The sequence below is a fragment of the Podarcis liolepis genome (assembly GCF_965112155.1).
Source record: "Podarcis liolepis genome assembly, chromosome: 2".
In the NCBI taxonomy this organism is placed as follows: domain Eukaryota; kingdom Metazoa; phylum Chordata; class Lepidosauria; order Squamata; family Lacertidae; genus Podarcis; species Podarcis liolepis.
The window spans coordinates 111,748,660-111,773,440 of record NC_139555.1 but is presented as its reverse complement, the minus strand read 5'-3'; the positions used below and the strand labels follow the sequence as shown (position 1 = coordinate 111,773,440).

Here is a 24,781-nt window from a genome sequence, read left to right as displayed (position 1 = left end):
AAGATCAGGATAATAAAGAGGGAAAGAAATTGCTGAATTAACTAATTGAATTGGAACACAAAAAAGGGAGGTATGAGGAGGTCAGGGAAACAAGGATATGAATGTAAGGTATGGAAAGATTGATTTATTATTTATTATTTTTTATTTTTCTTTGTAAGTGTTTTTACTTTTTTATTCTGTATTTTTCTTGTATTTTTATTTTTGTCTTTTATTTTTGTATTTCTTGCTTTTATGTAATTCTTTTTTCAGAAACTTTAATAAATATTATTAAAAAAAGAAGAAGGAAACTCTCCTTCACTGGAGGTTTTTAAGCAGAGGTTGGGTGGCCAGCTGTCCTGCATGCTTCAGCTGAGATCCCTGCATTGCAGGGAGCTGGACTAGATGGCCTCGGGGTCCCTTCCAACACTACAATTCTTTAAGAAGCTAGAGAATAAAATGTGGGTAGAAAACCCCACAGAGGAATGGGGGGGGGCAGGGAAATGATTAAATATGGAAGGAAAGCAAGCATTAAGGCCAGGGAGGTACTTTGCCACTGCGGTCTGCAAAACAGGTGCACGTGAAAGTTGCCTGCCCTCCTCCCGCATTCCCTGTTACCTGGCACCAGATCCCGGAAGTTTGTGCCGTCGTGTTTGCGGATCGAATCAAAGACCACTGTCCTTGCCGGCATGTTCACTCCCATGGCGAAAGTCTCAGTGGCAAAGAGGATCTGAATCAAGAACGACAGAGAAAAATGGGTGTCAAGTTGCTCCTTGTGTTTGTCCCCTGCCCACTGTCGGCTTCGCCTTTGAGCCGGTGCCAACGACTGGGCTCAACCTCTTCAGCCCCGGCTGGGCCAGGTGAGCTGGGAAGGCACTTCCAGAGACCTTCCACTGTGGGAGAGCAGGACTAAGTGCAACGGACTCACAACTTTGAGCTGTGAGCACCAAAGTCAGCAGAGCACAGCAGAGCAGAGGGCAAAAAAAAATGAGAGGCACATATACAAGATGGGTGACACCTGGCTTGAGAGCAGTACATGTGAAAAGGATCTAGGAGTCTTGGTTGACCACAAACTTGACATGAGCCAACAGTGTGACGCGGCAGCTAAAAAAGCCAATGCAATTCTGGGCTGCATCAATAGGAGTACAGCATCTAGATCAAGGGAAGTAATAGTGCCACTGTATTCTGCTCTGGTCAGACCTCACCTGGAGTACTGTGTCCAGTTCTGGGCACCACAGTTCAAGAAGGACACTGACAAACTGGAACGTGTCCAGAGGAGGGCAACCAAAATGGTCAAAGGCCTGGAAACGATGCCTTATGAGGAACGGCTAAGGGAGCTGGGCATGTTTTGCCTGGAGAAGAGGAGGTTAAGGGGTGATATGATAGCCATGTTCAAATATATAAAAGGATGTCACATAGAGGAGGGAGAAAGGTTGTTTTCTGCTGCTCCAGAGAAGCGGACACGGAGCAATGGAGCCAAACTACAAGAAAGAAGATTCCACCTAAGCATTAGGAAGAACTTCCTGACAGTAAGAGCTGTTCGACAGTGGAATTTGCTGCCAAGGCGTGTGGTGGAGTCTCCTTCTTTGGAGGTCTTTAAGCAGAGGCTTGACAACCATATGTCAGGAGTGCTCTGATGGTGTTTCCTGCTTGGCAGGGGGTTGGACTCGATGGCCCTTGTGGTCTCTTCCAACTCTATGATTCTATGATTCTATTCTATGAGTATGAATCACACGAACAACGGCTCTGAAGCATAAATTCTTTATTCTTTTAGAGCTACTGCAAACTGAAAAATAAACTGGAAACTAAACACTGGACTGCATGAGTGTTACAGCTGCTGAAGCAGCCATCTTATCTCTACACAGAGAACACTCAGACTCCCACAGAGTCAGGCTGGAGCAGAAGAAGGGATGAGCAGATTCCGCCCCCTCCTTTCTGAAAACATTGTCAGGAGATTCTTGCAACGGGAGGGGTGAAATATCCACCCCCACCCCCAACCGTTCCGTTTCTTTTAATTATTTTTTTTTACATTTTCACCTCGTTTTTCCTCCAAAAAACTCAAGGTAGCACGTAGGAAGTCTCCGCCCTTTCATCCTCACCTTGTGGGCATTATTATTATTATTATTATTATTATTATTATTATTATTATTATTATTATTGCCCCACCCATCTGGCAGGGTTTCTCCAGCCACTCTGGGCGGCTCCCAACAGAATATTAAAAACACAGTAAAACATCAGACATTAAAAAATTCCCAATACAGAGCTGCCTTCAGGTGTCTTCTAAAAGTCAGATAGTTGCTTATTTCCTTGACATCTGGTGGGAGGGCGTTCCACAGGGCGGGCGCCACCACTGAGAAGGCCCTCTGCCTGGTTCCCTGTAGCTTCACTTCTCACAGTGAGGGAACCACCAGAAGGCCCTTGGAGATGGACCTGAGTGTCCGGGCAGAATGATGGGGGTGGAGACTCTCGTGCCAAGCGGGAACAGGAACCTGTGTCCACTTCAGGTCACATCCACACTTTAAACCGTCATGGCTTCCTGGGAAATGTTAAGGGTGCAGAGCACTGTTGGGAGACTCGCTCACAGAGCCACACCCTCCACAAACTACAGCTCCCGGGATTCTTTGGGGGGAAGCCATGACTGCTAAAAGCGGCATAAGAGTGCGGATGTGACCTCAGTCCGAGTCTAGCACTCTTAACAGCCACACGGCGGCACCTCTCCAAAGTATAAGCTCACAGAACTCACCTTGACAAGGCCTTTGCTGAACAGCATCTCCACCACTTCCTTTAGGATCGGCAGGATGCCACTGTGGTGGACCCCAATGCCTCGCTTCAAGAGATCCACCATATGAAGGACCTGGAAGAACAGCAACCGGGCTGTTAAAACGTTGCTAAAAAAAAGACAAAGCCCGGCAGCCCCTTCCCTATTGCTTCCAGGAAGCTCGTCACCATCTTGGATTTCTCTACTGAAAGAGGCTGTCAAGAAACTCCTTGGAAATAACGTCTATACAACTCTGGCGGCCATGTTGATGCTTGCGAGACAACTTGGGAGCGGCAGCCATTTTGAAGTCTTAACCCAGGCCTTGGAGGGGCGGTGGCTGTTGAAATCCAAGGTGGGCCAAGTCCAAGGTGCTGGTACAGTGGTACCTTGGGTTAAGAACTTAATTCGTTCTGGAGGTCCGTTCTTAACCTGAAACTGTTCTCAACCTGAGGTACCACTTTAGCTAATGGGGCCTCCCGCTGCCCCGCGCCGCCACTGTGCGATTTCTGTTCTCATACTGAAGCAAAGTTCTTAACCTGAGGTACTATTTCTGGGTTAGCGGAGTCTGTAACCTGAAGCACCTGTAACCTGAAGCACCTGTAACCTGATGTACCACTGTACTAACGTATAAAGCCCGTAACGAAATAATAAAATAATTAAACAAAATAATAATACTCCGTGCCTCACGCTGGCAAAGACAAAGGGTAGTCTCCAATGTTAGTTCTACTCAGAGAAGAGCCGGTGAAATTAAGGGCGATGGCTCACTTTGGTTTCTTCATTTCAATGGCTTTACCTTGAGAGGAACTAAATTGGATGCAACCTGCAGTACATTGTCTCTTTCTTCTTCCTTCCTGGTATCTACTCCACCTCTTGGAAGCCATGTTTTCCACACCCAGTCCCTTTCCCACTTAACACAAAGAGGCCCCAATGCTCTACTCTGCCTTGCAGTCCTGATGAGATGGAACAGCCTCTTGAGAAAACAGCAGGCATTCACTATCTGCATTTTCTGGAAAGAGGACGTTTTCGTTCCAACAAGCTTTCTCAATAGGTCTCTGCTATAGGTGTCAATTTTGCGCATGTGTGTGTTTTAAACACAACTTCCCATCATTTTTTGTACCGTTGTTGTTAAAAGGCTCTTTTTCATTATTATGTTTCAAGAAGTAACTTTCTCCCAAGAAGGGAAGAGCACAGTTCTTGGAGGTACTGCAATACCTGGCTGATGTATGGAGTGGATGGGGCAAGCCCCTGTTCCATCTCCCGGCACCAAAAATCCGTTTAATATACAGTGGTACCTTGGTTTCCGAATGGCTTAGCCGTTGAACAAATCGGCTCTTGAATGCCGCAAACCTGGAAGTGAGTGTTCCGGTTTGTGAACGTGTTTTGGAAGCCGAACGTCCGACGTGGCTTCTGTAGCTTCTGATTGAGTGCAGGAAGCTCCTGCAGCCAATCGGAAGCCGCACCTTGGTTTTCGAATGGTTTCGGGAGTTGAACAGACTCCTGGAATGGATTAAGTTCAACAACCAAGGTACCACTGTATAGTTCTCAGATGACATATCAGATATTAAACTGATAAGAACAGGTGCTACACTTGATCTTAGCCAAAAAGCCAAGAAGCAATATGAAACCAGCTTTTTAAAATTCTATATTGTACATCTCCTTGGGACACATGTGGAAGGCGATGAAGCCGCTATCTAGCAGTTAAGTTGTTCCAAGGCACGGCTTTTCCTCCCTGGGCAGCGAAGCTGTTTTGCGGCCCGGTTCCCCTCAGCAACCCTACAACTGAAGAGACACCTTCATGCCAAGAGGCCCAGTGCCCCGTGGGCCTCGCCGCAAAGCCAACCACTCGCTGCCCCACTCTCTGACCTGAGGCAGCTGGCGGTCTGTGCCCTTCAGGCGGGAGATGCACTTCTGGAAGAAGACGTGGATCTCGCTCTTCTCGTTCGTGGTGGTCAGGTTGACGGTGGTGAGCATGGAGGCGTTGTCGTCGCAGCGGTTGCGGGAGAAGGTGAAGGCCACCACGGGCAGCTGGTCCTTCTTGCGCAGCATGTCGATGAGGGAGAGCCAGATGTTCTTGTCCTGAGGGGAACGCCACAGGTCAGCTTGGCTTGGGGCCTACAAGTCCCATCAGCCTCCGCCACCATGGCCACACTCACCTATCTTTTTTTAAAAAAAATATGCTTTTTATTAAGTTTTCATTTTAAATACACTAACATCAACAAACAAAAATGTCAAGTCTTTTTACATGTATCTTATTTTGTGCTCCATAGAGCCACTGACTTCCCTCCTTCCCTTCCGCAGGTTTTCTTATTCCAATCTTTAATTCACAGTTTCATTAGTAAAAGACTAAACCATGACATAAGATTTATTTCAGTCCTGCTAACGTCTTCAAATTTCTACAGTTCTCACTTATATAGACCATAAATTTACTCCATTCTTTTTGGTACTTTGTCTCCTCCTGTCTGCAAATCCTATGTGTCAGTTTTGCTAGTTCCGCGTACTCGGCCAACTTTGTCTGCCACTCCTTTACAGTCGGTATCTCCTGTGTTTTCCACTTTTGGGCTATCAAAACTCTGGCTGCTGTCGTAGCATACAAATATAGACTTTGGTCCATCTTCTTAATATCCTCTCCTATCAAACCTAGTAGTAGTTCTTCAGGCTTTTTTGGGAAAGTATATTTAAACATCTTTTTTAATTCATTATAGATCAATTCCCAAAACTCTTTCATTTTGTCACAGGTCCACCACATGTGGTAAAAATCACCGTCCTTTTCTTTACATTTCCAACAGATTTTGCTATTCATCCTATACATTTCTGCTAGTTTGGTGGGAGTAAGGTACCAGTGATAAACCATTTTCATTACATTCTCTTTTAAAGTAGAGCATGCAGTAAATTTTAAATTCTCATTCCAAAGTTTGACCCATGCATCGTATTCTATATTGTGCCCAAAGTCTATTGCCCATAGGCCACACTCACCTATCAAGGTGGGCTGCCAGGGGATTGGGGGCTCAGGATCCCACATGCCAAAAGGCGCCCCCACCCTTGTTTTAAAAAAGCTATGCCAAAGGGGAAGTGGTGAGATTAGGTCCTAATGAACCCATTCTCCATTGCCCTTCCTGTTACAACACACAGAAGCACTGGGTCATTTTATGTATTTATTGATGCCGGGGGGGGGGGGGGAGGGGAGGCAAAACCTATTTGGTGTTTCACAACTTTCTGACTAGATCCAGGACCTTAGCCAGACCTAGAAGAGTACACACAGAATCCATGGAAGCAATTGGCGACTTGGCTGCAGACAGGATAGACGAAGCAGGAACCAGGAACTTGTAGTTAGGTGTTTATTATATACAGTGGGCTATTTACAGGAACAGAACACTTTAGCTAGCTCTCTCTGACACGACTCACAACTCCTACACTGACACACAGAACTCTGAACCTCTGAACTCACACATTCCAGTTAGTAGGCCATTAATTATCACTCCCTTGAGAGAGCTTGACCAATCAGGGAGCTGTCTCCATGACTCTGCTATCACCAGGCAGACTTACTCCTTCAGATTGCCTTCTGGCTGTCTGCCAAACCTTAATTGACTCTGTGTGAGTAGCTGCACGTACACAGATTCCCAACAGGCCAGCATCAAACTCCCTCCCTCCCAGGTCCGCGATGAACCTGGCCCAGCGTACCTGGCCTGCACCAGCCCCCGGGTGCATGGGCTGCTTGGCCCCGAAGGTCTGGGAATGCTTGCTGGCCCGCTCCTTCTTGGCATCCACAGCATCATAATACCTGGAAGATTCATTTGGATAGGGAGAAAGGGGCGAGAGGAAACACGACCAAGGCGTATAAAGTTACACATGGTGCAGGGCAAAGGGGACAGAGATTTTTTTCCTCTCAGAAATACTCCAAGCCATCTAGTGGAGCTGAGCATTGGACGGTCAACTTTTTTTGCTGCCTGAGGCAAAGGACAAGATGGCCGCCACTCCCAGTTCCATAGCTAAACCAGCAGCTGAATCTTACTTCAATACTGGCAACAGGACAGCACCCCTCGCCCCACCACGTCCATGGGGAGCAAGTTCGCTCAGGGCAGGCTGTGAGTGGCACATGCCAGCTCTGCCCTTCCGATGCCTTGTCACCATTCCCCCAACCATCCCTGAGCATCTGCCACCTGAGGCAACTGCTTCACTCGGCCTACTGGCAGGGCCGGCCCCACGGAGGATTCAGGCCAGCCAAAGGAAGGATTCATTCATAAAGCACACCAAATTTAGGGGTTTTGGACAAACTAATGGAGAGCAGCCACAGCTACCAATGGCTACTCATCATGATGGCTATATATCACAAGCCAAATCAAGGGTAAAATACCAGAGTTGTTGGGCCTCTCAAGCGGGGAAAGCGGCTTTTGTGCTCAGGTATCCAAGATACCAATAGGAATCTGGTTGGACAGTAAGAGTCTGATCCATTATTATTATTATTATTATTATTATTATTATTATTATTATTATTATTATTATTATTTCTCACTTTATGTACGTAAGCAAAGGGTGGATAAGACATTATTCCACGGACTACAAGTAAAAAAAAGAGAAAAAATGAGGAGAGGGGGTGGGGTGCCATTTTCAGCTTGTCTCAGGCAGGAAGAGAGTGTCTTGGGCCGGGGTTGGAGTAAACCTAAGGCATGGTTAACAAGCCAACCTAATGCCAGCGGTAGCCAATGCCATGCCCTCCTGACCTTCCTGGACTACAACTCCCATCATCCTCAGCCGTCGGCCACACCGGCTTCCCTTTCCTGCCCTAACTGTTTTACAAGGTCACGCCCCTGCCATTTAGGTGGACTAAGTGAGCTGCTTCTGGAGACAAGATCTGGGGTACCATTAAAGTGCAATTATTGGGCTTATTACACTTTTGGCCACCAAGGTGGGGTGAGGGCTGCCATTTGGCTTCCCACCAGCCGCCGAGAAGCTCTGCCAGCGCATCGGCCCTCACCCCTTGGTCAGGAACGTGCCGCGGGCGTCGACCAGCAGGAAGAGCTCGTTCTGCGTTTTCTGGCTGTTGCCTGTGTACAGGTAATGTTCCAGGGGGACGGGGCGCTTCAGGGTGCTGATCACGTAGATTTTCTTCCTCTTGATCCTCCTGCAAAGAGAGAAGGATGCCCAGCATGGCTGAGTTGCAGGCTTGCGGACTCTCCTGTTTCCCCCAGCTCACCCAAGGCACACCTCTACACGGCAGATGCTGGCGTGATACACATGATGGTAGTGCAAGGGGGAGGAGCCCTTCTTTATCCCTTCTGGGCCACCTTCCAATGGGAGACAGGCAAGCCAGGGGTGGGCGGGGCAACAAATGCAAATTTTGCATTTGTACAATCAGTTGGCTTCTAGATGTGCTTACAGACACCCCTCTCTGTCTTCTATACAGGCAAGCAAGGCAAACAAGAGCTGTCCCAGAAACTCCAGTGAGTGCAGAATAAATAATAATAATAATAATAATTTTTATTTATATCCCGCCCTCCCCAGCCAAAGCCGGGCTCAGGGCGGCTAACAACAATCAAATAAACAATTAAATAATAACACATTCTAAAAATATTTCATTATAAAAATTAGTTAAAATCAAATTGATGGCAACCGATTAAACAAAATTCTGTGCAGGTTGCCAGAGGAGGGAGTCAGGCTGCGCTCTGACCAAAAGCCTGGTGGAACAACTCTGTCTTGCAGGCCCTGCGGAAAGATGTCAGGTCCCGCAGGGCCCTAGTCTCTTGTGACAGAGCATTCCACCAGTTTGGAGCCGCAGCCGAGAAGGCCCTGGCTCTAGTTGAGGCCAGCCTAACCTCTCTGAGGCCTGGGACCTTGAGGATGTTATTATTTGCAGACCGTAGGTTTCTCTGTGGGGCATACCAGGAGAGGCGGTCCCGTAGGTACGAGGGTCCTAGGCCGTATAGGGCTTTAAAGGTTAAAACCAGCACCTTAAACCTGATCCTGTACTCCACCGGGAGCCAGTGCAGCTGGTATAATACCGGATGAATGTGCTCTCGCAGCGAAGACCCCATAAGGAGTCTCGCCGCGGCATTCTGCACCCGCTGGAGTTTCTGGGTCAGTCTCAAGGGCAGCCCCACGTAGAGCGAGTTACAATAATCCAGTCTGGAGGTGACCGTCGCATGGATCACAGTGGCTAGGTCAGGACGAGAGAGATAAGGGGCCAACTGCTTAGCTTGGCGGAGATGAAAAAATGCCGCCTTTGTTATAGCTGTAATCTGCGACTCCATAGAGAGGGAGGTATCGAAGATTACACCCAAACTCTTAACGGACGGTGCTGGCACTAATTGCACCCCCGCAAGAGATGGGAGTTGCCCCCTCGATCCCATATCGTCCCGCCCCAGCCAGAGGACCTCTGTCTTCGAAGGATTTAACTTCAACCGGCTCCCACGTAACCATCCAGCCACCGCTTCCAGACATCTGGTCAGCGTGTCTGGGGCCGAGTCAGGATGGCCATCCATCAACAGATAGAGTTGGGTGTCATCAGCATACTGATGGCAACCCAGCCCAAAACTCCGGACAAGCTGGGCGAGGGGGCGCATAAAGATGTTAAAAAGCATCGGGGAGAGAATTGCACCCTGAGGCACTCCACACACCAAGGAGTGGCGTGATGACAATTCCCCCCCAAGCGCCACCCTCTGTCCCCGACCAGAGAGAAACGAGCGCAGCCATTGAAGGACTGTGCCCTGGATCCCCACGTCGGCAAGGCGGTGGTCCAGGAGTTCGTGATCGACCATGTCAAAGGCTGCTGACAGATCTAGAAGAATCAGCAGCCCTGACCCGCCTCGATCCAGCTGCCTGCGGAGATCATCTGTTAGGGCGACCAGAGCCGTCTCGGTCCCATGACCAGCGCGGAAGCCGGACTGGAATGGGTCTAGAGCAGATGTTTCATCCAGAAACCTACCAAGCTGTTCAGCAACTGCTCTCTCAATCACCTTACCCAGGAATGGAAGATTCGAGACCGGGCAGCAAGGCTCCTCACGGGGTCTCTGCCATGGGAGCATATTCACCCAGTGCTTTACCAACTGCACTGGCTCCCGGTGGAGTATAGGGTCAGGTTTAAGGTGCTGGTCTTGACCTTTAAAGTCCTTCACGGCCTAGGACCCTCGTACCTACGGGACCGCCTCTCCTGGTATGCTCCACGGAGAGCCTCAAGGTCCATAAATAGCAACACCCTAGTGGTCCCGGGCCCTAAGGAAGTTACATTAGCTTCAACCAGAGCCAGGGCCTTTTCAACCCAGGCTCTGGCCTGGTGGAACGCTCCGCCTCATGAGACCAGGGCCCTGCAGGATCTGATTTCTTTCCACAGGGCCTCTAAGACAGAGTTGTTCCGCCTGGCCTTTGGCTTGGAGCCAATTTGATTCCCTCCCCCTCTTTCTTTTTCCTTTCTCCTCCTGCGCTGAGGCTACATTTTAATATTTTAATGTTGTATTTTAATTTTGTCTTTAAGTTGTAGTCATTCAACTTGTTTTTATTATTGCTTGTTAGCTGCCCTTGGCTGGGGAGGGCGGGGTATAAATAAAATTATTATTATTATTATTATTATTATTATTATTATTATTATTATTATTGACAGAGTTTGCCACATCCCAGCTAGCGAGAAGCACTTAAGGAGGGTGTGGAGCAGCTCCCATCAAGGGTGGGACCTGGTGAGGGGTTGGGGCCTGTGAGAAGTCCCTAGGCTGCTGCTGCTGCTGATTTTTCCCATCCCTGCTGGCAGGGGTGAGCCTGCAGTAAATTGCACCAAGCAAGTTGGAGTGACCTCTTTCATTAGCAAAAACACAACCTCCACAGACTTGGCAGGATGTCAGGCCTAATGAGCACACCATTATAGAAGAGTTTGGATTTGATGCCCCGCTTTATCACTCCCCTTCAGGAGTCTCAAAGTGGCTAACATTCTCCTTTCCCTTCCTCCCCCACAACAAACACTCTGTGAGGTGAGTGGGGCTGAGAGACTTCAGAGAAGTGTGACTGGCCCAAGATCATCCAGCAGCTGCATGTGGAGGAGCAGGGAAGCGAACCCGGTTCCCCAGATTACGACTCCACCGCTCTTAACCACTACACCACACTGGCTCTCATCTTTGGTAGGTCTTGTCATCTTTGGTAGGTCTTGCCCCTATGAAGCAGTTGCTGAGACTAAAGGGCCCCGCTTCCCCACAGCTGCCTATGTCTCCTCCTCTTCAGGGTTCCCCCCCAAGCAATCTGAGACTGCATGTCGCCAACGTCTCCTCCGCCCTTTTCATGCCTCTTCTGGTCTTGGGACACCAGTGGGGAGGGGAGCTTGTTGTAGTAGGCCGCCGAGACCATATAACACCGGTCTTGAAAGACCTACATTGGCTCCCAGTAGGTTTCCGAGCACAATTCAAAGTGTTGGTGCTGACCTTTAAAGCCCTAAATGGCCTCGGTCCAGTATACCTGAAGGAGCGTCTCCACCTCCATCGTTTTACCCGGACACTGAGGTCCAGCACCGAGGGCCTTCTGGCGGTTCCCTCACTGCGAGAAGCCAAGTTACAGGGAACCAGGCAGAGGGCCTTCTCGGTAGTGGCACCCGCCCTGTGGAACGCCCTCCCACCAGATGTCAAAGAGAACAACAACTACCAGACTTTTAGAAGACATCTGAAGGGAGCCCTGTTTAGGGAAGCTTTTAATGTTTGATGTATCACAGTATTTTAATATTCTTTTGGAAGCCGCCCAGAGTGGCTGGGGAAACCCAGCCAGATGGGCGGGGTATAAATAATAAATTATTATTATTATTATTATTATTATTATTATTATTATTATTATTATTATTGTAGGAAGGGGAGACACCTGAGCCTCATCAGCAGCCTGCCTCATCTCTACCTCTTGGCCCCTTCCTCTCCTGTTTCAGCTTCTGTGCTTGATTCTGGGCTTCTCTCTGCCACAACTCTCCTAGCTCACACCAAGCCCTGTTACCTCTTCAGCTTCCAAACATCCTCTCCGTCTTGTCCCTCTTCGCCTACTGCCAAGTGTTGTCGTCCCACCACCACTCCCCGGGCTCTGAGCCTTCTTCCTTTGGGGGTTACCCAGCTGCTCCCTCCCACCAATCCTCTGTGCCCAACCAAACATGACATTGGCTGTAGCACTTACTACTTACGGGACCGCCTCTCCTGGTATAGGGACGCGGGTGGCGCTGTGGGTTAAACCACAGAGCCTAGGACTTGCCGATCAGAAGGTCGGCAGTTCGAATCTCTGCGACGGGGTGAACTCCCGTTGCTTGGTCCCTGCTCCTGCCCACCTAGCAGTTCAAAAGCACGTCAAAGTGCAAGTAGATAAATAGGTACCACTCCAGTGGGAAGGTCAATGGCATTTCTGTGCGCTGTTCTGGTTCGCCAGAAGCAACTTAGTCATGTTGGCCACATGACCCGGAAGCTGTACGCCGGCTCCCTCGGCCAATAAAGCAAGATGAGCACAGCAACCCCAGAGTCGGCCATGACTGGACCTAATGGTCAGGGGTCCCTTTACCTTTACTCTCCTGGTATGCCCCACAGAGGACCTTAAAGTCCATGAATAATCATACTTTAGAGGTCCCGGGCCCTAAATCAGATTATCCTCCACCAGGGCTAGGGCCTTTTCAGTGATGGCTCCGACCTGGTGGAATGCTGTGTCCCATGAGACTAGGGCCCTGCAGGACTTAACTTTCAATTTGAACTTAGCCTGATCTTTTATTCCCCTTCCTTCCCTCCCTCTCCCCTTTTTATGAAGATTACCCGCTCTGGGATCCCACAGCTAATTCTCCCCTGGTCTCCTTGCTGGCCCAAATAGGACTAATTTAGCCAGCTAGCCCTGGTGATCATCTAATGTTTATTGGATGGATTTCCCCCCTAAATTGATTTTTGAATTCTGAATTTATTGTTATTCACGTTTTATGCTGTTTTTTGTTGTATCACAATTAAGTGTTTTAAATTTGTTGTTAGCTGCCCTGAGCCCGGTTTTCTGAACCGGGAACGGCGGGGTATAAATAACATTTTATTATTATTTAATATTACTATTCTTTAATTGGCAGTTCATTAGGGTTTTCACATCCCATAAAAGCACTATGCTCCTTTATTCCCTCCCCAGCCCAGTCCCCTCCATCCCTCATCCCTCCCTCTTCCTAGAACCACAGAACTGCAGGGTTGGAAGGGACCCCCAAGGGCCATCTAGTCCAACCCCCTGCAACGCAGGAATCGCAGCACCAAGATTTTCATTTCCGACTGCACCACTTCTTACCCTATCCAGTCAGCAAACTCCAGGGTGTTGGGGACGGTGGCACTCAGCAAAATTATGTTCACGTGGTCTGGCAGCATGATGAGAACCTCCTCCCAGACAACCCCACGCTGCAAGGGAACGAAAGAAATTAAGAAGACCTCTGCTATGTCAGGCCCATGGCCGCCAGAAGGACCTGAGTACAACAACAAGATTCCCCCCTCCCCCCATTTTTCCAGGTTTCGTCCAGGCCTTCGCCATCTCTATTCTGGACTGTACCAGTTCAGAGTGGGACGCGGGTGGCGCTGTGGGTTAAAGCACACAGCCTCGGACTTGCCGATCAGAAGGTCGGCAGTTCGAATCCCCGCGACGGGGTGAGCTCCCGTTGCTCAGTCCCTGCTCCTGCCCACCTAGCAGTTCGAAAGCACATCAAAGTGCAAGTAGATAAAGAGGTACTGCTCCAGCGGGAAGGTAAACGGTGTTTCCGTGCGCTGCTCTGGTTCGCCAGAAGCGGCTTAATCATGCTGGCCACATGACCCGGAAGAACAAGGCAGCTACCTATGTTTCTAGGAAGGCTGCGGATGGGGAGAGGAGCTGTAGGCTCTGATTGGCGTGCAGAATGCGGTCCCTGGTAGCAGGTCTCAGGTTCAGTTCCTGGCATCTGCAGGCAGGGCTAGGAAAGATCTCAGACCCGGGAAAGCTGCTGCCGGCCTGTGCAGACAATACTGCCTCGACTTGGTACGTGGCAGATCCAAACCCTGCTCCCCCTTGGTGTGCGCATTTCCTCACCTCTGAGTCGTTGATGTAATGCACCTCGTCAAAGATCACCCACTCCAAGTCTCTGAGGACATCTGAGCCATTATAGAGCATTGACCTGAGGGTTTTTGGAAAGAGAAAGGGATATTGCAAGACCGGGACTCTTTACCCTGATCAACAGCAGAACAAGGGCTGGCCGGACCGTAGAATCATAGAATGGTAGCATTGCAAAGGGTCATCTAGTCCAACCACCTGCAATGCAAGAATCTCAACTCAAGCATCCCTGATGCACGACCATCCAACCTCTGCTTAAAAACCTCCATTAGAAAAAGGCAGAAAATGGTTTATATTTAATGATAATGGTAATCATATGTTTCCGAGCACAATTCAAAGTGTTGGTGCTGACCTTTAGAGCCCTAAACGGCCTCAGTCCAGTATACCTGAAGGAGCGTCTCCACCCCCATTGTTCTGCCCGGACACTGAGGTCCAGCTCTGAGGGCCTTCTGGTGGTTCCCTCGCTGCGAGAAGCCAAGTTACAGGGAACCAGGGAACCAGGCAGAGGGCCTTCTCGACAGTGGCACCCGCCCTGTGGAACACCCTCCCACCAGATGTCAAAGAGAAGAACAACTACCAGACTTTTAGAAGACATCTGAAGGCAGCCCTGCTTAGGGAAGCTTTTAATGTTTAACAGACCACTGTATTTTAATATTTTGTTGGAAGCTGCCCAGAGTGGCTGGAGAAGCCCAGCCAGATGGGGGGTATAAATAAAATAATAATAATAATAATAATAATAATAATAATAATAATAATAATAATAATAATAAAAGGTAAAGGTACCCCTGCCCATACGGGCCAGTCGTGTCCGACTCTAGGGTTGTGCACCCATCTCACTTAAGAGGCCAGGGGCCAGCGCTGTCCGGAGACACTTCCGGGTCACGTGGCCAGCATGACGAAGCTGCTCTGGCGAGCCGGCACCAGCGCAGCACACGGAAATGCCGTTTACCTTCCCGCTATAAAGCGGTACCTATTTATCTACTTGCATTTAGGGGTGCTTTTGAACTGCTAGGTGGGCAGGAGCTGGGACCAAAAGACGGGAGCTCACCCCGTCGTGGGGATTCGAACCGCCGACTATGCGATCGGCAAGCCCTAGGCGCTGAGGTTTTACCCACAGCGCCACCCGCGTCCCCAATAATAATAATAGGATGGGTCTAAAGAGTGACATTTGTCTTTTCCAAGAGCTTCTTTTAAACCAAGGATTGCTGGCATTTCGGGGCACATTTGCAAACCCCTCCCTATTTATACCCCAAATCCTCACCGAAGGATTTCCGTCGTCATGATGAGGCATGAGGCATCCGGATGGAGCTGGACGTCCCCCGTCAACAACCCCACATCCCCAAAGGTGTTCTTGAAATCCCGAAACTTCTGGTTGGAAAGAGCTTTGATTGGGGAAGTGTAGATGGTGCTGCAGGGAAGAAAATAAAGAGTTTTAGAAGTTCAAAAGAAGGAGACTCTGGACTCCAGCATACCCAATAGGTACCACTCTGGTGGGAAGGTAAATGGCGTTTCTGTGCACTGCTCTAGTTTGCCAGAAGTGGCTTAGTCACGCTGGCCACATGACCCGGAAGCTGTACGCCAGCTCCCTCGGCCAGTAAAGCGAGATGAGCGCCGCAACCCCAGAGTCGGCCACGACTGGACCTAATGGTCAGGAGTCCTTTTACCTTTACCTTTACTAGGTAATCATAGGCAATTGCCTGGGACAGGAGTCTGTTTTACTACTTTCCCTCCCTACGTGAGTCAATAAAAACGGATATTTTGTGGTCCTAGGCCAAGGCCTCACAGGCTCAACCCTAGCAGGTTCAGTACAGTGATACCTTGGGTTACATACGCTTCAGGTTACATACGCTTCAGGTTACAGACTCCGCTAACCCAGAAATAGTGCTTCAGGTTAAGAACTTTGCTTCAGGATAAGAACAGAAATCGTGCTCCGGCGGCGCGGCGGCAGCGGGAGGCCCCATTAGCTAAAGTGGTGCTTCAGGTTAAGAACAGTTTCAGGTTAAGAACAGACCTCCGGAACAAATTAAGTTCTTAACCTGAGGTACCACTGTATTTTACATAACAGTGTTCATTTGGGCGTGGAGGGCAGCTAAACACTGTAAGAGCTACTGTGGTATATTGGTTAGTGTCAGACTACAACCTGGGAGACCAGGGTTCAAGTCCCCCCTCTGCCATGGAGCTCGCTGAGCAACCACGGGCCAGTCGCTACCTCTCTGCCTGACCTACCTCACAGGGTGGTTGTGAGGAAAACTACATACTTCTTCTCCTTGAGCTTCTTGGAGGAACGGTGGGGTACAAATGTTAATTATGATCATTCAAAACACGCACTCTCACCGTGTCATGTGCTTCTGGGACAGAGCAATGGCATATTCCGCCACCACGGTCTTTCCGGCAGAGGTGTGGGCAGCCACAAACACAGAGTCGTGCTTCTCCAAGTGGAGAATCGCCTGCTTCTGGAAAACGTCTGGCTCAAAAGGCCACTGAGGAGCGGGGAGAAAGACAGAGGAAGTCACACAGGGGGACGAAGTTTAGCGTCATCAGTTCTTGGCCCCACCCCCATCGTTCAGCCCGGACATTGAGATCCAACGCCGAGGGCCTTCTGGTGGTTCCCTCATTGCGAGAAGTGAGTGTCAGGGAACTGACATCAGAGACACGGGAGAAGGAGAGGGTCTCTGATTCTGCAGGCGAAGGTCTCAGCACCAGGGGGAGACTCAGCTTGGGAGAAGGGGAAGGAAATAAGTGTAACACCAGGGATCCAGGAGAGCAACGGGACGAGGAGGTGGAGGGGCTCCAGGACTCTTCTCTGGAAGTCAGTGAGGAGAGCCCAGGCACCCCGCTACCCACGCCCACCCTGCGCAGGAGACTCCCGCGCAGTGAGAGGCGGAGACGATTGGGTGTCAAACAACTCTTATGTTGGCAGCGGTTTAAGAAACGCCCACAGACAGATTCTATGAGTGACTAAGGGCAGCCACACTGAGATGGGCTGTGCAGTCCGAAGGGTTAACCAGGCAACCTAACGCCCAAACGGGGCAGGATTACGCACGAGTAACTCCCAACCACTACAGTGAGGTTACAGGGAACCAGGCAGAGGGCCTTCTTGGTAGTGGTGCCCGCCCTGTGGAATGCCCTCCCTTCAGATGTGAAGGAAATAAGCAGCTATCTTCTCTTTAAAAGACACCTGAAGGCAGCCCTGTTTAGGGAAGTTTTTAATATGTAATGCTGTATTGTTTTTAACAGTTGATTGGAAGCCGCCCAGAGTGGCTGGGGAAACTCAGCCAGATGGGCGGGGTATAAATAATAAATTATTGTTGTTATTATTATTATTAGCCCCTACCTTTCCTCTCCCCACTCGGCCCTCTGAGCTGCCATCATACCTTGAAAGCTGGATCAGGAATTCGCTTGTAGAAGTCGTCCACGGGAGAGCTGACATCCACTGGGATGGCCCACTGCTCTTTGGGGGGCTCGGAAGCCGCAGCAGGGGCCGGGGTGGCCTGTGGGGCTGATTTAGGGGCAGGCGTCACCTCCTGAGAGGAAGGCAAAGAGGAGACAGGAAGCGTAAAGGAAGCCAAGGATGGGAAAAGGGAATCCTCCACCCACCCACAGACCCAATAAAATGGGAAGGTTGTGTACCAATGCTGGTTCTAGTCAGAGCCACCATATCTAGTAGCCTGGTCCTTCCTTTTGTCTGAATTTGGCTAGAGCAGCTTTGGCTCCTGGGGGGCAGCGCCCTTCGCAGTTCTTTTTTTTTTTTTAAATGATATTTATTGAAACAAAAGAATTTTTTTAAAAAATACACACAAAAAAACAAAATTACAAAAAAGAAGAAAAAACAAAGTCATGAGAAAAAAAGAAGAAAAAATAAAACCATCCTTATCAAATTCTCCAAATTCTATTACCTTCTTTCCATGACCTCCTCCTCCTCCCATCTCTTGTATCTTGATTAATAATTGTCGCAGCAAATCCTTTCCATAACTCATAATATTTTATCATTACGTTACCTTACTCTATTCTCATTTTATCTTATAAAAACGACCTTAGAGCTTAAAACTTAAATCTTTTTTTACCAACTTCTCATAACCATTACCTTTTTGCCTAGTTCTTTAAACATTTTAACAAGAGCCAAGTAATTTCATTTCAACATTTCCCCAACATTCACAAAACATTTCTATTAATAATAATACAAAAAAAGAAGTACAAAAATATGGAACGCTTCACGAATTTGCGTGTCATCCTTGCGCAGGGGCCATGCTAATCTTCTCTGTATCGTTCCAATTTTAGTATATGTGCTGCCGAAGCGAGCACCTTCGCAGTTCTTTCCCAGGCCAGAAGCCTGCCGCATCTTCTGCCAGACTTCCCTCACCTCTTTAGACAGAGAAACCCACCTGCCACCTGCTTGGGCACCTGCCAACATCGCCCCAAGATCCTCCCGTCCCTCTGTAGGAGTGCAAATATTCAGAGTGTGTGGTCAGGTGGGACTACTATGAGGAATTATAAAATATGCATCAAGCCATTGTGTCCGCTGTGAAAGCATGGCGTTGACTGGGTTTCATTGACAATAATTTCTGATCATATCCCACAACCCTCTGCATCTCTGGCCATTTCCTCTACTGTCCTTTTCTCTTGCTTGACAAGTCACCTACACAGCCCAGTGGCCAGCTGCTTCACCAGGCATGCATCCTGGGCTGTGAAAGATAGTGGGCAGCTTCTTTCAAGTAGCCTTTCCGATATGTTAATCTCAGGATATGTTAATCTTTACGATATGTTAATCTTAAAGGTAAAGGGACCCCTGACCATTAGGTCCAGTCGTGCCTGACTCTGGGGTTGCGGCGCTCATCTCGCTTTATTGACTGAGGGAGCCGGCGTACAGCTTCCGGGTCATGTGGCCAGCATGACTAAGCCGCTTCTGGCGAACCAGAGCAGCGCACGGAAACACCGTTTACCTTCCTGCCGGAGCTGTACCTATTTATCTACTTGCACTTTGACGTGCTTTTGGAGAACCAAAAGGTGATAAAGATGCCTATCTCCTTGCCATCCTTCCATCCTCTCCTCTTTACTCCTGTGTCTTTGTAGTTAAAAGAATTTCTTTTGATCTGACTTTGTCCCCACGTGGAGTTTGTTGAAATGCTCAGAAGAAATCTGATTGGTTCTTACAAACTCTCTGTAAGAAGTTCTTTTGTGAATAAAATGACCTGGGCCAGGGGGTGGAGAGACAGATTATTATACGCACCCTTCCCAGAGTCTCGCTGGTTCAAGCCTCTGTGTGTATTCTTATTAATCAGAGTTCAATCCTTCCTTTACTTTGAGAACGCCTCACCCTCTCCGCACGCAGGTGGCCCTACCTTGAGCACCAGGTCCTCCAGGCTGTTTGTTCTCTGCAGCGGCGCCGGTTCTGCCGGGGGCACCTCCTCTCCCTTCGCCCCTTTCCCCTTCTTCGTCCTCTTCCTCCCTTCCTCGGCCTTCTCCTTCCCTTCTTCGTCGCTGGAGGCTCCCAGCTCAAAGGTGTCCAGGGCCCCCAGTAGGTGGGTCAAGTTCAGCAACCCTGGGGAGGCCTTGAGCTCTGAAGTGGGGGGGGGTGAGACACACAAGAAAGATAGGTTTCTGTACTCAGGAATCCCCTCAGAGGGCGGGAGGGCAGGGGTGGGGAGAGCAGCTTTTGGGCTCAGGGATCCAAGGAAAAGTTTGCAACTGGCTCAGTGGAAAATATGCCATGGAAATGTGTGTTTCATGCGAGGGCAAACCTCTCTACAAGGCTTGCTATGGTCTTTCGGCTCATGTTAGGGCAGAGACAGTGACTGGGCCAAGCTCCAAGGCAGATGGGGGATTTGAACCCAGATCTCCAAGGTCCTAGCTCAATGCTCTTATTGTTTATGTTTATTTGTATACCACCCTTTATCCAAAGATCTCAGGGTGGGTCACAGCATTCAGTATATAAATATAAAACACATAACAAAAACAAAACAATAAACCCCTTCCCCAAATATGTATAAAAGGATATACAGGATGTTTAGCCAGAGACCTGGTTGAAAAGGAACATTTTCGCCTGGAGCCTAAAGGTGTATAATGAAGGCACCAGGGGAGCCACCACAGAAAAGGCCCTTTCTCATGTTGCCAACTTCCAGACCTCATGTGGAGGAGGCACACGAAAAAGGACCTCAGTTGATGTTCTCAGGGTCTGGGCAGGTTCATTTGGAGAGAGGTGGTCTTGCCCCAGGGTAGCCTTACAGAAGCTGCTAGACCACAGTTATCATCATCTCTGACCATTGGGCCATACCAGAAGGGGATGATGGGAACTGGGAGTCCAACAACACCCAGAGAGCGCCATGCTAGCTGCCCTTGTTCTAACCACTACACCACACTGTCTCCCAGCCCCCAAGCCAGCCTCCCCACCAGTCCTAATCATCTCTCTACCAGAAATTTGGTTACCTTGTCTGGTGAACTCCACTCCCTTCTTCCAGCCTGGTGGGACCGTCAGCAAATCTGAGGGAAGAAAGAAAAAGCAGGAAGGGATATGGGCTTGAAGACGGAAGGAAAGAGAAAGGTCTGTGGCCTCAAAGCAGGGGGCAGCTTGAGGTACGAGGAGGCCCCAGTCAGAGGATACGCTGATGGGCCTAACCTCCTTATGCCAGTGGGATATCTGGCTGCAGAGGCAGCTGTCAAGGACAGCTGGGTCCAGCCCCCCTTTTAAATTTCCCACAATGTCCCAAAGTGATGGTACCGTAGGGCAGCTTCCCTGCACCTGTTCAGAGGCCCAGGCCACGTATCAGCAGTGAGCCCTGAGAGAGGAGAGAGGCCCCAGAATCTGCAGGGATTGTCCTTATTTTTATTGATCTTATGTCAACTGTGCTGCTGGCCTTTCCATCTGAAGAGTGGGCTTAAAAAAACGACTTCAACACATCATAATTCGCACTCGGTGCCTGTTATTTCATCACTCTAGCCTTACTAAAGGTAAAGGTAAAGGGACCCCTGACCATTAGGTCCAGTCGTGACCGACTCTGGGGTTGCGGCGCTCATCTCGCTTTATTGGCCGAGGGAGCCGGCGTACAGCTTCTGGGTCATGTGGCCAGCATGACTAAGCTGCTTCTGGCGAACCAGAGCAGGGCACGGAAACACCGTTTACCTTCCCACCGGAGTGGTACCTATTTATCTACTTGCACTTTGACATGCTTTCAAACTGCTAGGTTGGCAGGAGCAGGGACCAAGCAATGTGAGCTCACCCCGTCGCCAACCTTCTGATCGGCAAGTCCTAGGCTCTGTGCTTTAACCCACAGCACCACCCGCGTCCCTTCTAGCCTTACTAGGGTGATTTTTTTGCTATCAAAGGCCACCCGGTTGTGATTTCAAGAAGAGGCAACCCCATAGCCCACCATGTTCTCTCCCTATCTTCCCACTCTACATAAATAAGGTAACGTCTTCAAGCCTCACCAAGGCTGCTGCAGAGGACACATGGCATTAACAACAGCAACCCAGAACTGGCTGGGATCCTAAAAGAAGGTGCACCATTGCGGCTATTGCCTAGAACAGATCCAAGTACCGTTCTCAAAATCAATGTCCTCTTCCTGGTCTTCTTGAGTCTTGATCTGTTCAAGGCTGGGTTCGTCCATCCCACCTAAAGAGAGGTTGAGTTAAAACAATGCACTGTGGACAATTAAGAGCAAAGCTGCATGCATGGCTATAAGTCTGCAGTCAGAAGACTCAGAATTCTGCAACTGAATTGCACAGTAGGGCTGGGCAATATATTGATATATCACCAAAAACTGGTTTGAAGTCCATATTGTGATGGTGCTTACATAATTTTTCACCCAGCAATATACTGCAAATCATGATTGTGTGTGTGTGTGTGCACGCACGCTATGCAAAAATCACAATGTGGGGAAAACTGTGAAGCCAGCCAATGCTTCTCTCGATTCCTCCAGTCCCTGTCAAGTCTGCTGGCACAGCCCTCTCCTGACTCCTACACAGAATAGCGAATCACTGTTAGAATTCCTGCTCCGTGATTGCAGTCATAGGATTGTCGTCTATCACACGACGGTGTATGTTTTGACTCCACAGAGTGGGAAGTGACGGAGACAGGATGTTTGTGTTACTGTGTTCCGTGAAGTGGGACTATTGTCCTTTCTTCTTTTTCTCTTTGTTGTCTGATGCTAGAGAGAGAGGGAGCCATGTTGCAGTGCTCCATGTGTGTTTATATGTAAATAAAGTAGATTAGCCAAAATGCTGAGTTGCTGAGGTCTGTTACGCAATCTACAGGTCCCTAAGTGTGTCAATGTCTGTTGGCATTGGTTGCTGTGATGTTTGGGCTGAAGAAAGCTTTTGAAGCTCCCGAACGAAAGACCAGGAGGGAGAGAACATGCCAGTCGTGCATGTGTCTCTGCCAGGGTCCTACTCGAGTGTAGGCTGAACTCCTGACAACCACAAGAGCAGGCGCTGGCAAAAATCATGATGGGGGGGGGGCCCTCCTCCCATCATCTCTGACCCACTGGCCTTGCTGTCTGGGGCTGATGGGAGCTAGAGTCCTAACATGATTCCAAGCCCTGGCGTAAGACTGTAGCGCCAATTCCGCAGACCAGGCAGTGCGAACAGGAGACCCGTACCTGGCCAGAAGGGGTAATTGGTAGCACTGCCTCGGAGAGCCTCGACTGGAGGGCCGGGTGCTCGTTGGAAGGAAAGAGAATTTTTGGCCGACAAGCCCATGTTGTCCACAAGTGCCTGAAACGGAAGGGGGAGCAGTGTCAAGACCAAAAGGTGCGTGGCCAGTTCCCCGCTCTCCCAACAGTTCTTAAATTCCTATAGACTGTATTCTCAATTCAAGACAGCAAGTATACAGGTGTCCTCCCCACTTATGCAGGGGGTTATGTTCCGGGACCCCATGTGCATAGTGAAAATGGCATTAGGTGGGAAGCACCCTCTAAAATGCCGGCTTTCTCCTGCTTTTGTCACCTGTTAGGCAGGGAGCTGAACTGCTGAAACAAAGCCCCGCTACACCTCTGGTTTTGTTGGGGTTTCCTCCATCATCACTGATGTCACAAGGACGCCACAAGGACTCTCCAGCTCTCTCTTGTCATTTCCTGGTTTGAATCTATCCATTTATTTCCCGGCGCCGCACATATACCCGGTCATGGGAGGGGGGTAAAGGTAAAAGGTAAAGGACCCCTGGACGGTTAAATCCAGTAAAAGTCGACTATGGGGTTGCGGCACTCATCTCGCTTTTCAGGCCGGGGGAGCCAGCCTTTGTCCACAGACGGCTTTCTGGGTCATGTGGCCAGCAAGACTAAACTGCTTCTGGCGCAATGGAACACCGTGATGGAAACCAGAGCGCATGAAAATGCCATTTACCTTCCTGCTGCAGCGGTACCTATTTATCTACTTGCACTGGTGTGCTTTCGAACTGCTAGGTTGGCAGGAGCTGGGACAGAGCAATGGGCGCTCACCCTGCTGCAGGGATTAGAACCACGATCTTCTGATCGGCAAACCCAAGAGGCTCAGTGATTTAGACCACAGCGCCTGTATCTAGCTGCAAGAGGAGCAAAATGCTCAAGCGGTCGTTAAAGCTTGCAATCCTTGCTTGGAGCAACCGGGGTCGCGGTGGGCAGCAGAACGGGACATGTACCAGAGTCTGGCTGCTACCATGGAGGTGTCCAGAGATTTAGCACAAGGGTGGGGGGAACATGTGGCTTGGCACAGGTCCCCAATTTGGCCCGTGAGACTGCTTTCCCCAAACTACCCCACACCCGCCTTCCACCAGGTATTGCTAGCCCTGGTTGGCTGAAGCATATTGAACCACCCACCCGCCCCAACAAGGCGGGAAACCCCTTTCTGCCCAAGGGACACACTCACTTCAGGACAATGCAGTGGGTGGGGCCAGGTAAAAAAGAGGGCGGAGCAATGAGCGTGCCTTTGATCTTCCTACAGCAGGGTAGTTTTCACACTCGGCTCACATGCCCTTCTCTTTCTTTTCTTTTTAAAATATTTATTAAAGTTTCAGAAAAAGGAATTACATAAAAACAAAAAATAGAAGAATAAAAGACAAAAATAAAAATACAAGAAAAATACAGAATAAGTAAACTTATAAAAAAAGATAAAAAAATAAAAATAAAAAATCAACCTTTCCATATCTTACATTCATATCCTTGTTTCCCTGACCTCCTCATACCTCCCTTTTTTGTATTCCAATTCAAGTAATTAATTCAGCAATTTCTTTCCCTCCTTATTATCCTGATCTCACATGCCCTTCTCTAGCCTTCTCACGGGCAAGAGTTTAAGAACCAATTCCAGCCAGGCGAAAACACTCAGGGGGGTGCAAAGCAGGGCTGGTTAGGGGGTGTGGGCCAGGAAGAGAGTGCCGGAAGGCCACCTTGAGTCCCTTGGCCTATGACTCCCCACCCTTGCCTGACAACTTGCCACGAAAAAATGATATTCTGGGGGGAACACCGTTCCTGACCTCTCTGAAGCCCAGCAGCTCTCCTGTGGTGGGGTTGCGCTCAGCCTGAAGCGTCGAATGCACGGGGGTGACGTCCACCTCAAAGAGCGACTGGATGTCTTTCTCGCGGGGCCAGAACCTTCCTCGAGAAAGCAGGAAGGATTTGGGTTTTTTTTAAAAAATAATAATAACACCACCAAAAACATTCCCAGATCCCACACCACCAAAACTGCCGCCCCAACCAGAGAACACACGAGTAACTGTGTCCTCTTTTGCTCCTTTCTGGAAGGAGAGACCTCAGTTTAACACAAGGGAGAGATGGCTCCGCGGCCGCCGAGAACCTCACCTGTGAGACCTTTCGAAGTGGTGGATGGGAAGCCAGTCTGGGCTGCTGAGGAAGCGCTGCTCCAGTTCAGAGGCCAGATCCTCAGCATGAGGGGGCAACCCGTGAGGCAGCTGCAAGGTGGGATGGGGGGAAAAGGTGTAAGTGTCATTCCTAGATACCAGCGTCTATGAAGCCAAGGTAACTTGCAGTGGGTCACATCCTGATGTAAAACAGGTCGTATCCTTGCAGCCACCATGATTACGCTCTCAAAGAC

At 49.4% G+C, this 24,781-nt stretch overlaps 1 protein-coding gene across 2 annotated transcripts in view; it reads right to left on the bottom strand.

Annotated features, from left to right (window-relative positions):
• Positions 1-24,781, bottom strand: part of SKIC2 (SKI2 subunit of superkiller complex) — a 54,927-nt gene that overhangs the window by 26,819 nt on the left and 3,327 nt on the right. For both annotated transcript variants that reach the window (XM_083491186.1, XM_083491185.1), the window contains exons 3-18: positions 24,529-24,638; positions 24,204-24,321; positions 22,357-22,471; positions 21,297-21,371; positions 20,189-20,242; positions 19,105-19,322; positions 17,140-17,289; positions 16,100-16,245; positions 15,027-15,173; positions 13,745-13,829; positions 12,980-13,086; positions 7,707-7,853; positions 6,413-6,512; positions 4,598-4,810; positions 2,720-2,830; positions 595-706 (exon numbers count right to left, since the gene is read on the bottom strand). In XM_083491186.1, coding sequence (XP_083347312.1) covers positions 595-706; positions 2,720-2,830; positions 4,598-4,810; positions 6,413-6,512; positions 7,707-7,853; positions 12,980-13,086; positions 13,745-13,829; positions 15,027-15,173; positions 16,100-16,245; positions 17,140-17,289; positions 19,105-19,322; positions 20,189-20,242; positions 21,297-21,371; positions 22,357-22,471; positions 24,204-24,321; positions 24,529-24,638 — 2,008 coding nt within the window. The remainder of the gene's footprint in view (positions 1-594; positions 707-2,719; positions 2,831-4,597; positions 4,811-6,412; positions 6,513-7,706; positions 7,854-12,979; positions 13,087-13,744; positions 13,830-15,026; positions 15,174-16,099; positions 16,246-17,139; positions 17,290-19,104; positions 19,323-20,188; positions 20,243-21,296; positions 21,372-22,356; positions 22,472-24,203; positions 24,322-24,528; positions 24,639-24,781) is intronic.